The sequence below is a fragment of the Barbus barbus genome (genome assembly GCF_936440315.1).
Source record: "Barbus barbus genome assembly, chromosome: 36".
Classification (NCBI taxonomy): domain Eukaryota; kingdom Metazoa; phylum Chordata; class Actinopteri; order Cypriniformes; family Cyprinidae; genus Barbus; species Barbus barbus.
Window position 1 is genome coordinate 17,277,153 of NC_136714.1, and position 13,624 is coordinate 17,290,776.

At 36.8% G+C, this 13,624-nt stretch overlaps 1 protein-coding gene across 1 annotated transcript in view; it reads left to right on the forward strand.

Moving 5' to 3' along the window:
- Window positions 1-2,180: 2,180 nt before the first annotated feature.
- The window catches only part of LOC306855853 (NAD(P) transhydrogenase, mitochondrial-like), a 44,038-nt gene continuing 32,594 nt past the window's right edge, over window positions 2,181-13,624 (forward strand). Inside the window, exons 1-7 of the mRNA XM_079394773.1 lie at window positions 2,181-2,295; window positions 3,856-4,046; window positions 7,407-7,636; window positions 9,142-9,359; window positions 9,881-9,968; window positions 10,136-10,224; window positions 12,659-12,846. Of these exons, the coding sequence (XP_079250899.1) occupies window positions 3,899-4,046; window positions 7,407-7,636; window positions 9,142-9,359; window positions 9,881-9,968; window positions 10,136-10,224; window positions 12,659-12,846 (961 nt within the window). The 5' untranslated portion in view covers window positions 2,181-2,295; window positions 3,856-3,898. The remainder of the gene's footprint in view (window positions 2,296-3,855; window positions 4,047-7,406; window positions 7,637-9,141; window positions 9,360-9,880; window positions 9,969-10,135; window positions 10,225-12,658; window positions 12,847-13,624) is intronic.

Here is a 13,624-nt window from a genome sequence, read left to right on the forward strand (position 1 = left end):
ATTTATTTACTTACCCTTTATTCTGATTGACAGTTGCGACTCTTGTTAAATGGTTCATCGCAAATATATACAGTGCCCTCCAAAAGTATTGGAACAGTAAAGACAAAATTGCTCTGTTGGCTGTGGAGTCAAGACATTTACAAATATGATTAAAAGATGAATATGAGACAAAACTACAGAATGTCACATTTTATTATTGGGTGATTCAACACAGATGTTTTACCAGCTAAGAAGTTCAGCACTTTTAGAGTTTCATCCCACTATCTGATGTGAGCATAAGTATTGGAACAGTTGCCTCACAGGTCTTTCTAAATGATCAGCTGTGTCCTGTTGCATTAATTCTTCAGATATTAAAAGCAGGGAATGTGTCGTATCAGTTATATCCATTACTTCTGCATTCTGAATCTTGCATTCGATGATGACACACACAAACCAGGATGAAGACGAGGGAGCTGACTTTGAGAGAAAAGCAAGCAATTTGGATGCTAAAAGAAAAGAGGAAGTCAGTTAGAGCTCTAGCAAAAACAAAGAGCATGGAGAAATCAAGAGTTTGGAAACCACCAGCGACACCAGCAACCAACAATGACCTGATTGGCTGAGAAAACAACAGTAGTTGATGATAGACAAATCATAAAAGCTGTGAAAATGAATCCTAAAAGACGTGTCTGTAAAATCACCAACAACTTTTAGAAAGCTGGGGTAATGCTCTGACAATTTACTGTCCACAGGAGACTTTGACACAGAATTACAGATGCTACACAGCAAGATGCAAACCTCTGACCAGCACCAAAAATAGAAAGGCAAGATTAGAGTTTGCAAAAAAGCACAAAGGTGAGCCAGAAGAGTTTTGGAACTGTGTTTATGGACCGATGAGACAAAGATGAACCTTTATTTGAGTGATGGGAAAGCAAAAATGTGGAGAAAAAAAGGGAACCGTATTGATCCCAAGCATACAGCCTCATCTGTAAAGCATGGTGGAGGTGGTGTCGTGGCATGGGCATGCATGGCTGCTTCTGGAACAGGCCCTCTCAACTTTACTGATGACTTAACGATGAGTATGATGACAGTAGCAGAATGAATTTGGAAGGGTACAAAACCATCTTGCCTACCAATATTCAAGAAAATGCCACCAGATTTATTGGGAAGTGCTTCATATTGCATCAGGACAATGACCCAAAACACCCTGCCAGGTCAGTCAAGGAATTTATAAGGGCAAAGAAATGGAAAGTCTTAGATTGCCCAAATCAATCTCCAGATTTAAATCCGATTGAACTTTAATTTCACCAGCTGAAGAGGAGAGTAAAGGCAGAAACTCCCCAAAACAAGCAACAATTGGGAATGGCTGCATTAAAGGCTGGGAAAAGCATTTCAAAGGATGAGAGTCTGGTGATGTCTATGGGTCACAGACTCACTGCTGTGATTGTGCGCAAGGGATCTGCAACTAAATAATAGCTTTTAATCTTTTATATCTGCCTTATGTTCAACTGTCCCAATACTTATGCTCACATCAATGAGTGGGATGAACTCTAAAAGTGCTGTTCTTTTTATTTGGTAAAACATGTATATGTTGAAACGGCTAATAATAAAATGTAGCATTCTGTAGTTTTGTCTCATATTCATCTTTTAATCATATTTGCAAATGTCTTGACTCCACAACCAACAGAGCATTTTTGTCTTTACTGTTCCAATACTTTTAGAGGGCACTGTGTATATATATATATATATATATATATATGTTTCGTTCAAAATACTATACTGCAGTATTTGTTACTACAATAAAAAAAACTTGGTCAGCATAGAACTAAATAAATGTAAATGTACATTAAATTTGGAAATTAAAAAGCTAGTCAAAAATGTTTGAAACAGAAAACTTTATTAAAAAAAAAATTAAAAAATGAATTTACGGTACAAACATTAACTGTGGTAAGTAACTATGGTATTTTGTTGGCAAATATAGTTACATGATACAATTTTACAACTCCTATTACATCAAAGTTTATCCCAGTTTTGAATCTCCCCTAAATCAAAAGCAACACAATCTGATATCTGATTTCGTTAAAATTCTGTTCGAAATCGTTTTTTATGCCTAGATCGTGTCTATTCAAAAGATAAACGATTGTCTGTTAAATCTCTGAAACAAACGCCCACAGCACATGACTGATTTACACGCGTTGATTGACGGTGAATGAAAGCGCAGGAGCGGCCGCGCAGATAGAGGTGAGCGCGAGTGCTTCCGGGTGGCGGCTCTAAGTTGTGCGTCCCCGCATTCAAAGGTCGCTCATTGATCTGAACCCGGTGAGAATTTCATTCTTCATTATCGTTCTCCGCCACCTTGTCATTTGATCGCAAGAAATGCATTAGGGAATGTATTGCTTTGATATCTAAATGCAAACGACAGCCTGCAGTTATTGTTTCCGCTTAGCTAACAAGCTAGTGTGTTACGAAGGGGAATGAAGGGGAAATGAGCGCTTGTTTCGAAGCCGCATTGCTCTTCTGAAAGTAAACCCTGTAAACGCATGATATGAATGAATAAGTTAGGTCTGGTGGGCTTGAGCCGTATTCTATGAATTAAAATATGCTAATGTGTTTATAAACATATGCGGAAATGACTTTGCCCAATAACAAACTCTAGGCACAAGGACAAACACCGTTATTTTGGTGCTAATCCCCCCCCATCGTATATGTTAAATATATATAATATAATTTTCTAAACCTTGTAGTTTATAAAGTTAATATACTTTGCCCCACATCTGACCTATGGTGCTGGAATTAGATTGTAACGTTAGTTGGCACGATAATCCAATAGAGTCTGTCTGCACACGTTTAATTAAACCTGTTTCCCACGCCCTCAAACATGCATAACCACTGCAGAGCTTTCATGTGTGGGATGCATCTACACAGACGTCTACTGGTGTATAAATGGAGACTGTGTATTACTGGTACATTCCATGAATACACAATATTTTGGGTGTTCTTTGCCTGTTTGTAACACCCATTTTGTTCTGAAACCTATTAGATATGTTTGATAAAATATTTATGGTGTTATAAACAATAAAGGACCTGTAAGGCCTCCTGCTACTGTGTGACCCGCACTGTCCCACTCAGAAAAACCCTTATCACCTTCATTTGAGAGTCCTTACCTAAACAAATACATTTCTACACACAGTGTTTGCCTTAGTGTGACCTTGACTGATTCACCCTGTGGGTTAATTGATCTGTTTTGTGTCGGTACAAATAGACTTGCAAAGAGCCATGAAGTTCTTTAGAGGCTGTAGATATATTGCAGAATAATAAAGATAATCAAGAAAAGCTTTAAAAACAAAATATTCTGTTTAGTAGCCACAAAAAGTGTACAAAACAAAGGCAGAAGTTACGTTAAAAATGCTAGTTTGAGACCTAGTTGTTTAGTAGCCTAGTTACCATAAAATTACAATTTAATTTGTGTGTAATGATACAATTTTAAATAAAATGTATAATTTTGAATAAAATTTTCTAAAATTCACATTTCTTATCAGTGTTGGATCATAATATGAATCTTGATATTTTTTGTAGAAACTGTGATGCACTTTTCTTTACTGTCATTTTTTTTGTTCAAAGCTTAATCTTTTTTTTTTTTTTTAATGCATCAATTCTTTTAAAAAAATGTTATTGCTATTTTCTCTATAAAAGTGTGAGGACCTCGTGACTCAATACCCAGTTAACAGTCTGTACTTGTGTGAACTGTGAGCATATGTGTGTCACCTTGGAGTTGGGTAAACATCTGAGCTTCAGTGACTGGGGCAGAGTGGAGCATTATGGGATAGGTTAGCTGGATTATTTTTTTCCCCTCTCTCTATCTCTCTCTCTCACATGTAGGAGGAGGGTCGTTCCGACTGCACAGCTCCTCCTTGTGTCTCCAATGGCGAGTCTTCTGCGCGTGGTTGCCATCAGCTGTTCCAGCCCCCTGTTCTCCGGGCTGGCCTGTGCTAAGACTGTCCGGACGGTGAAGACACCATGTGTGCGGTTCTTTAGGACCCATCAAGCCCTCTCTCGCCTCGCTAGTCCAGGTAACGGTGCTGGAATATTGAGTCGAGATATAACACATTCTGTTTTAGTAATTGGGGTGACTTGAGGTGGTTGAGGACATTAAATCGTTATTTTTTTTTTTCCTCTGTAAGACCTTGAGTATGGTTCGCTTGTGCTTATCCATAAACATAATTTGTTTTACCTCAGCAGATTTTGTTATAAGTATAACAAGAGAGTATAACAAAAGTGAATGAAACATTCCCAAATGTCTTTCTACTCCTCTTTAGCAGTTTATGTGCAGTGACCCTCAAGGTCAGTGTGTCCCTCCCCACTATTACCTGCATTGAAGGTTATGAAGGAAATGAATGTGTACTGTAAGTGACCTGTTTAGTGAACTGGCTGCTTGGATACAGCATTTGTTGGAGACCTGCCATTAATGGCAGACGGTGTTTTGAGAGGGGGAAGAATGGTAATGACAGCTGAGGCAGGTTATTTCTGGCAGTGTGTCAGCTGAGGAACCAGGACTGTGGCACAGCTCGTGCGGGAGAAAGCCTGCTGGAAAAAGAAACACGTGTCTGGTGACTGCCAGAATTCAGTGTGGTTATAAGGGGTTTGTGGGCCTCAGATATTCACTTTGTTTCCGTTTAAGTCTGGAAATGGAGGGAAAAACACCAGAAATACTTGGTTAGGTAATTTATGTTTGTTTGTTTTAATTTATTGACACAGTAACATTCAAAAGTTTATGGTCAGTATAATATTTTTTAAATGTTAGTTCACCCAAAAATAAAAATTCTGTCATTAATTACTCACCCTCATGTTGTTCCAAACCCATAAGACCTTTGTTCATCTTCGGAACACAAATTAAAATATTTTTGATGGAATCCGAGAGCTCTCTGACCCTCCATAGACCGCACGTTCAGTAGACAGTGCGCACATGCTGAACGTAAACAACGCTGATTATGTTCTGGGGTACTCTCCAAAATGGCAGAAGACAGTAACTCGGGGAGAAGAATTGCTGAATAAATAATGTTAGTGCACACACAAATGCACACACAAAGTATTGTTGCTTCGTAAAATTACGGTTGAACCCCTGATGTCACATGGACTATTTTACCAATGTCCTTGCTACGTTTCTGTGCATTGATCGTGGTAATATCCTTGCTGTCTATGGAGGGTTAGAAAGCTCTCAGATTCCATAAAAATTTCTTAATTTGCGTTCTGAAGATGAACGGAGGTCTTGCAGGTTTGAAATGACATGAGGGTAATTAAAGTAATTAATGACGGTATTTACATTTTTGGGTGAACTAACCCTTTAAAATTATTTTGAAAGAAGTCACTTATGCTCACCCAGGCTACATTTGGTCAAAAAAACTGTAAATATATTGTAATATATTTTAAAATGTAATTTATTCTTGTGATGGCAAAGCTGAATTTTCTTCAGTCATCAGTGTCACATGATTCTTCAGAAATTATTCTAATATGTTACAAAAGTGTCATTACCATCAGTTTTGATCAATTGAATGTGTCCTAAATAAAAGTATATATTTTTTCTATTAAATAAAATCTTGCTGAGCCCAGACTTTTGAAAAGTGGTGTATAATAGTCAATTTTTTTTTAAGAAGTGTTATTATAAAGCTGCATCATGATTGGCCAGATTTGACATTGACATTATGCTCTTGTATAGTCTTGTTTTCAACAACAAAAAAAGTGAATTGCCCTTGCATATGCCAGAAAGCAAAACTGTTTTAAATTGTCCTGTTAAGTTTTTAATCAAATAGTTTTAAATATGCAATGTAAAACTTGAACTTTGTGACATAAAGTGGCCTCAAACATATTTAAACACACATGCCGCTATAAATTTAATTGCATTTGATAACAAAATATCAAAGTAATGCAGGTTTCCAAGAGAGAAAAAGAAAATCAACAACTTAAGTCATTTTTGTCATACTAAATGTCACTGGTTTAGATCTAATGCAGTGACATTCATTCAGTTTTTCATATTTACATATGGCTGAAGTGTCCACATACTTTGAGTTGTCTTTGCTCTCTGTAGTTCAGTGTGTCTTTATGTGAGCTTATGTTGTTGTTATCTATAGATCAGGCCTGTGGTGGAATTTTCCACAAGCGACCTCCTGCTTCCAATAGCAGAACATGCCTTGGATGACTTCTTGATGCATATTCAGCCTGTCTAGACCACATGTTGTTTGCACATCTTTTACAGACTAAAACACATAAAGTGAAGCTGTGCATAAAAATTCAACTTGATTTACTTTATTACACGTCCTAAAACCCATCCATGCTCTGTTTTACAGCTTGAATTCTCAGTTATATGTTTGAAATTATGACCGCAGAATTGGAGCTGTTGCAAAGTCACAAAGTGACTAAAATGCACACAACTGTAAAACCACAAGTCTTACACAGACCTCATGGGCCTACAGTCCATTACAAAGGTTTTACACATTTCTTTTAAACCACCTGTTGGTCTTTATGAGCTGCTTCACCAGTTGTTAGTCTGACTCTTATCTTTATTGTACTGCTTCTCTCTTTGACCTATATTTGAGTTCAAAATGGAGAGTCTGCATGGTTAGAAATGGCCTAAAGAGATACTGGCTATGAGAGCAGCCTGAGATCAGCTTTTCACACTTCACTTATTTTCTGTTTAGAGAAACTAATACCAAAGAAACAATGTCTGAGTATTGAGTCAAATTTCATGTACTTGATGTAAAAAGGTGAACATTTTAAGTTGCTAGTGTTGTACTTTAAAAAAAAGAATATCCAATTTTCAGACTCCTTTTTTTTTATCTAAAGAATTTGTACATTTTGAACAATTACATTTAAAATGAAAACTATTCTAAAGTGTTCTTACGTTACACAGTTGTAATACAATGTAAAGATTTTGAATATATAATACAAAACAAAATTCTTAAAAAAAAAAGTATAGTGTATATGTGTGAATGTGTTAAACACATGTAAAAATAGTGTTAAACTTGAGATTTAAAGCTACTAAATTACTAAAATCTGTCTTTTTTTTTTTTATATGTACAACAAAAATTTAAATCTTTGCATCGCATGATAATTGCTCTAATGAAATATAACATTTATTTATGATTTTATATTATAATTAAAATAAGATGTGAATGTTTATGCTTTTTTTATTAATTGTCTACCAATTCTAACAATTTAATTAATAAGCTAAGTTTTTAAGTCTAAAACATGAACCCAGACCAACATTTTTCATAATACCTTGAAATCTATTTGTTTTCACTCCCATTAATTGCAATGACCGTTGCTCTGCTGGTGCAGGACCCACCTTTTGAACTTTTGCATTTGACACGAACACTTAGTAATATGTTCCTCTCCAGACTCTGCTTGATTCTGTAATTCTGTGTTTCTTCCTTCAGGCATTCCATACAAACAGCTGACTGTCGGCGTTCCCAAGGAAATCTTTCAGAATGAGCGTCGAGTGGCCATCTCTCCAGCCGGAGTGGAAGCTCTCATCAAGCAGGGCTTTAATGTGGTGGTGGAGTCTGGTGCAGGGGAATCTGCCAAGTTCTCTGATGACATGTATACAAAAGCCGGAGCCGCCATCAAGGACGCCAAAGATGTCTTTGCATCTGATGTTCTGCTTAAGGTACTGTTAGATTCATTTACAGTTGTTCAAAATAATAGCAGTGTGTTTAAAAAAGCAAGTTAGCTCAAAGTCCTTATAATAACTTTTACTTCAATTCACACAAATGCATTGGGAACATTGCACATTCTATTCTAAATCAAAACATGAAGAAAAATTTAGCAAATTTGTTATTACTTTACAGAAAGTGAAGAAAAAGGAATATTAGGCTGTTAAAAAAAATAGCAGTGTCTGCATTTTTCTTTACAAAGTCAAACATTTACTGTATAAACAGAAAAATGCTTGAAGATTTAGCTTTCTTGGGAATGACTGAACTAACATTTAGTTGTATAGCCACGGTTTCTGAGAACTGCTTCATCTGTGTTGCATGGTGTCTGGCATCTGTGAACAGGTATTCCAGTCCAGGATGATTGCACTACATGCCACAATTCCTCTGCATTTCTTGGTTTTGCCTCAGAAACAGCATTTTTGATGTCACCCCACAAGTTTTCTATTGGAGTAAGGTTTGGAGATTGGGCTGGCCACCCCATAACGTTAATCTTGTTGGTCTGGAACGAAGATGCTCCTTGTTTACTGGTGTGTTTGGGGTTGTTGTCTTGTTGAAACACCCATTTCAAGGGTGTTTCCTCTTTGGCATAAGGCAACATAACCTCTTTAAGTGTTTTAATGTACTCCAACTGATCCATGATCCCTGGAATGCGATAAATAGGCCCAACACGTATGAGAAACATCCCCATGTCATGACGCTTGCGCCACCATGCTTCACTGTCAGTGTACTGTGGCTTGAATTCAGTGTTTGGGGGTCGTCTGAAAAACTGTCTGCGGCCCCTAGACCCAAAAAGAACAATTTTGCTTCATCAGTCCACAAAATATTGAGCCAATTCTCTTTAGGCCAGTCAATGTGTTCTTTGGCAAATTGTAACCTTTTTTTTTTTTTTTTTAAACAATGGGACTTTGCAGGGGCTTCTTGCCGATAGCTTGGCTTCACAGGCATTTTCTAATTGTTATAGTTCTCACAGGTATCTTTAGACTTTCATTGATCACAGTGGAGCTGATCGTTGGCTGAGTCTTTGCCATTTTGGCTATTCTTCGATCCATTTGATTGGTAGTTTTCAGTTTTCTTCCACATCTTTCTGGTTTTGGTGCCTTCGTCTTTAAGTAAGGGCCACTTGTTTGACACTTTTTTTTCTTTTTTTTTTTTTCACAGAATGATTTACCCATCTAATTAAACTCCACACTGCTATTATTTTGAACACGCCCTTTTCAATTAATGATTCAATTACACAGAATCAACAGCATGCATGTCAGCAGGTCTGTTGGTTTTCTGTTACTCTACCACACCTACTAGTAAAATATTTTATTTACACACGTAGAAATATAATTTCTACCAAAAACAGTGATTGATCTGGTTAGTGATGTTGGACTACTAATATTTTGAACATAACTGTATGTTACTTCACTTAACTGTGTCTTCATCAACGCTCATTCTCTCCGGCCGTTCGCCACAGGTGCGTGCCCCCATGTTGAACTCCGCTCTCGGAGTTCATGAGGCCGACCTCATGAGTGAAGGAGCCACCCTCGTCAGTTTCATCTATCCCGCTCAGAACCCTGAGCTGATGGACCACTTGTCCCAGCGCAAAGCCACTGTCCTGGCCATGGATCAGGTGCCCCGTGTTACTATTGCTCAGGGTTATGACGCCCTCAGCTCCATGGCCAACATTGCTGGGTAAGGCCATCTAAAGCAAGCAAAAAAAAAAAAAAAAAATAGCATAATGATTTTTTGAAATATATTGTGTTATATAACGGTGATGATACTTCTACTACTAATAGTGTTTTTTTTTTTTTGTTTTGTTTTTTTTCCCAAGACAAGACACTACAGACAAAACCATTGTTTTTATTTTTTTTATTTAAATTCGATAATTCCTCATTTGCATATTTAAAGATATTTTAAAACTTTTTATACAGAATGTAATATCCTGTAATCATTTGAAATAAGTTAAAAAAATTGTCCTATTCATATGTGGTGTCTTGCTTAAATGTTTCGTATTTTTTAGATTACTATTATTATTTTTAGTGGGAAATACTAGACAAATAGTCAGACTTCACAGGCCAGTCTGCTGTGACCCGTTTACCAAAACCTTGAATGTCATTAGTGTCAACAAATGTGAGATTTGTGGCCAGTGTAAAGTGTCTTGATTCCTGCCTCATCAGCAGCTGTGACTGATGTGTGTCTGTTTTTCTTGGCAGTTATAAAGCCGTGGTCCTGGCAGCCAACAACTTTGGCCGCTTCTTTACTGGTCAGATCACAGCCGCGGGGAAGGTTCCTCCTGCTAAGGTATGCTTGGCATAACCACACACATGTCCGGAGTTTGCTTGATTCATTGCTGTACACTTCTCACATTAGGTCTTGGATGAAGATATTAGCACTGTTCATACTTTCCCAAATGAGATTTTCTGTTTATTTCAGAGTTTGAATTTTAAAAAGGCTGTTCTTATTGGCAGGTGTTGATCATTGGAGGTGGAGTGGCTGGGTTGGCCGCTGCTGGCTCTGCCCGTGCTATGGGTGCGATTGTCAGGGGATTTGACACCAGGTAAAAAGTCATACAACTTTAGTTATTCAAGTTTATTTTTTTCTGAAAGAAACTAATACTTTTATTCAGCAAGGATGCATTAACTAGAATAAAAGTGACAGTAAAGCCTGTTTTGAACTTTATTCTTCACAAAAATCCTAAAAACAATTTATCATGGTTTCCAAAAAAATATTAAGCAACACAAATGTTTTCAATATTGATAATATGAAATATGCTGATCTGGTGCTCAAGAAACATAAGGATGATTTCTGAAGGATCACGTGACACTGAAATCTGATGTAATGGCTGCTGAAAATTCAGCTTTGCTATCACAGGAATGGCTTTTTAACATTTTAAAATGTATTAAAATAGGTTAGTTGTTTTAAGTTGTAATAATAGTTCACAAAGTTAGTGTATTTTTAATTACATGCAGGAAAAAATGATAGTAAAGTATATTAAAATAGAAAACTGTTACTTTAAATTGCAATAATATTTCATAAAAGTAGTTGTTTTTCCTGTATTTTGATCAAATAGATACAGCCTTGATGAGCATAAGAATCTTCTTAAAAAAAACTTTTGAATGCCAGTGTAAATATGTAGGTGATGTTAAAAAAAATCCACATTTAAAGTAGTGTGGAGATTTTTATAAGTATCTCAAATCAAGTTTCCATTTTTTTTTCTTCTGTCTCTACTGTAGGTTATTTATCCAATTAGCATGATATTTGGCATGTTATCAAACTTAAAGGGTTTGTTCACCCAAAAATGAAAAATAGCCTGTGTTTTACTCGCCCTCAAAGCATCTTAGGTGTATATGACTTTCTTCTTTGAGACGAATCCAGTCAGAGTTATATTAAAAAATGTCCTGCTGGACCCTCCAAGCCTTACAATGGGGTAAGCAGATGCTTTTTGTCAACAGTCCAGAAGACGTGAAATAAAGTGCTTGCATCCGTAATAAAAGTGCCTCACACGGCTCCGGGGGGTGAATAAAGGCCTCCTGTAGTGAATCCATGCGTTTTTGTAACATAAATATCCATATTTCAAATGTAATAAGCATTTTTTTTCCCCTCACTTACGCTGAATGTCATACTCGGAAGCCGTTCCTGTGGATGATGTAGGACATCGGCATCATGCTCGTGCCTCTGAGATATGCAGGAGCAAAGAAACAAAGTTTCCTTACTTTAGCAAAAGAAAACCAGTCTCCTCTTGGCTTCTATCGAAATCTTCTGACATTTTTCTTTCCAAATCCTTGTTTTGTGCTTCTAATTCATGACAGGAGTTTTTTGTTCTCTCTCCGTGTTCGTAACTAATCATGCAACGCTGACGTCCTACGTCATCTGCCTGTCTGTGTATTTTTCAAATGTTGTAATTAGGTTTGTTTTATGTACAGCACTTTGGTCAACTAAAGTTGTTTTAAATGTGCTTGATAAATAAATTGAACATTGGACTGCTTCCGTGTACGACAGTCAGCGGAAGTGAGAAAAAAAGTGTTTGAAATGGGGATATTTATCTTACAAAAATGCATGGATTTGCTACAGGAGGCCTTTATTCACCCCGCAGAGCTGTGTGAGGCACGTTTTATTACGGATGTGCACACTTTATTTCACATCTTCTGGACTGTTGACAAAAAACGCCCGCTTACCCCATTGTTAGGGGTCAGAACAATTTTTCATGTAACTGATTGAATTTGTCTGAAAGAAGAAAGTCATATACACATAGGATGCTTTGAGGGTGAGTAAAACACAGGCTAATTTTCATTTTTGGGTGAACTAACTCTTTAAGTAACCAAGGACAGTCTGATTCCAGATGTTAAGTCAATTTGTGGTGCTAGGAGGCGTCATAACTTCCTTAGAACCATGTTGCATTGGGTTCATAGTTTACCACAACAACTTTATCACAATTGCCAAATGTGAGTTGGCCTTTAACATTTGTTCCTTTTTTTTCCAGTAATTGACCCTGATGATTCTCGCTTTTAGCTAAACGTTCTGTGTATTTTTCCCATTTTTAAAAAACAATCTGATAGATTTAGACTTTTTACATTTTTGTCAGTATTTATAAATTTGTGTTTTGAGTCACCGTTCCACTCTAGTTTAGATTTATGATGTTTGTTTGATCAGAGTTTTTTTTTTTTTTTCTTCTCTTTGTTTTTTCCCAAAACAAGGACGTAAAAAGGTCTTGTGCAAGAAAACATTGATGTCATAGCCAATCCTGCCAAAATGGTTTGAAATGTAGAGATTAAAAAAATAAATAAAACAAAAAGCTACATTTTACTATGATTTAATGACTATGATCTTACAGCATGAGCCAAGTTTGGTGTATTTAGTTAGAATTCACATCCTTTCTGTGCTATGGAACATAAAAGTTGAAACTTCAAATGCTTGACCGATGCCATTAGCGTCAGTTCCAGCAAGCTTCCTCTCGGTGGCAGTGTTACATTAGTCTTGTCCTCTTCTTCCAGAGCGGCTGCACTGGAGCAGTTCAAGTCCCTGGGTGCTGAGCCTCTGGAGGTGGACATGAAGGAGTCAGGAGAAGGCCAGGGCGGTTACGCTAAGGAGATGTCCAAGGAGTTCATCGAGGCAGAGATGAAGCTGTTTGCCAAGCAGTGTTTGGATGTTGACATCGTTATCACTACTGCGCTTATTCCCGGTACGCACACCTGTAGCATTCACACCCTTTCCATCTCATTTTCCTATTTTTCCATCACATGCCCTCTTTGGCATGTACTCTTGCAGATAATACGTCTTGTGGTGTTTGCACATGTTCTAATTTTTCCATTTGACTTTTTAAAGGACGAGTTCAGCCAGAAATTTAGATTTCACTCTTTATTTACTCAGCCTTACTTTGTTACAAACCTTTGTGCTGTTTTTTTTTTTAGTGACCATAGGCTGTCAAGTTCAGAAGGCCCAAAAAGCAGCACAAAATAGTCCATATGTCTCTAAATTGGCAGTGTTCTTGTTTGAAAGCTTTTAAGTCAAAATCGACTAGTTTCCTTCACCTTACCTGTTGCTTTACAATAAAATATGATGTCCAATCTGTTATTGATGTCTAACCTGCATCATAGACGCAGGGGTAAATCACCACTGGCAATATGGCATTTTAAAAAAGGTTGGCTGTTTATTTATTTATTTATTTATTTATTAATAAATCGTTCAGACTATTCTTAAATGACAATACAAAAATGTGAGAGTGCAATCTTTAGTTTTCACAAAAGCCCTGGAGCTTTTGAAAGATTTTGCTGACAAACAAACAGGAATATATTCGTGCAGATGACAAAGAAAAAACATGCATCACTGCGAAATTGTAACCATACAAATCTGATTGAAAATTAGTGAATTTACTATCTAAGAGCTGCAGCAGAGGTGGAGATTATCATTGCTTCACTTAATTTTGGTCTCCATCATATAAATCTATTGTTTGATTTTTA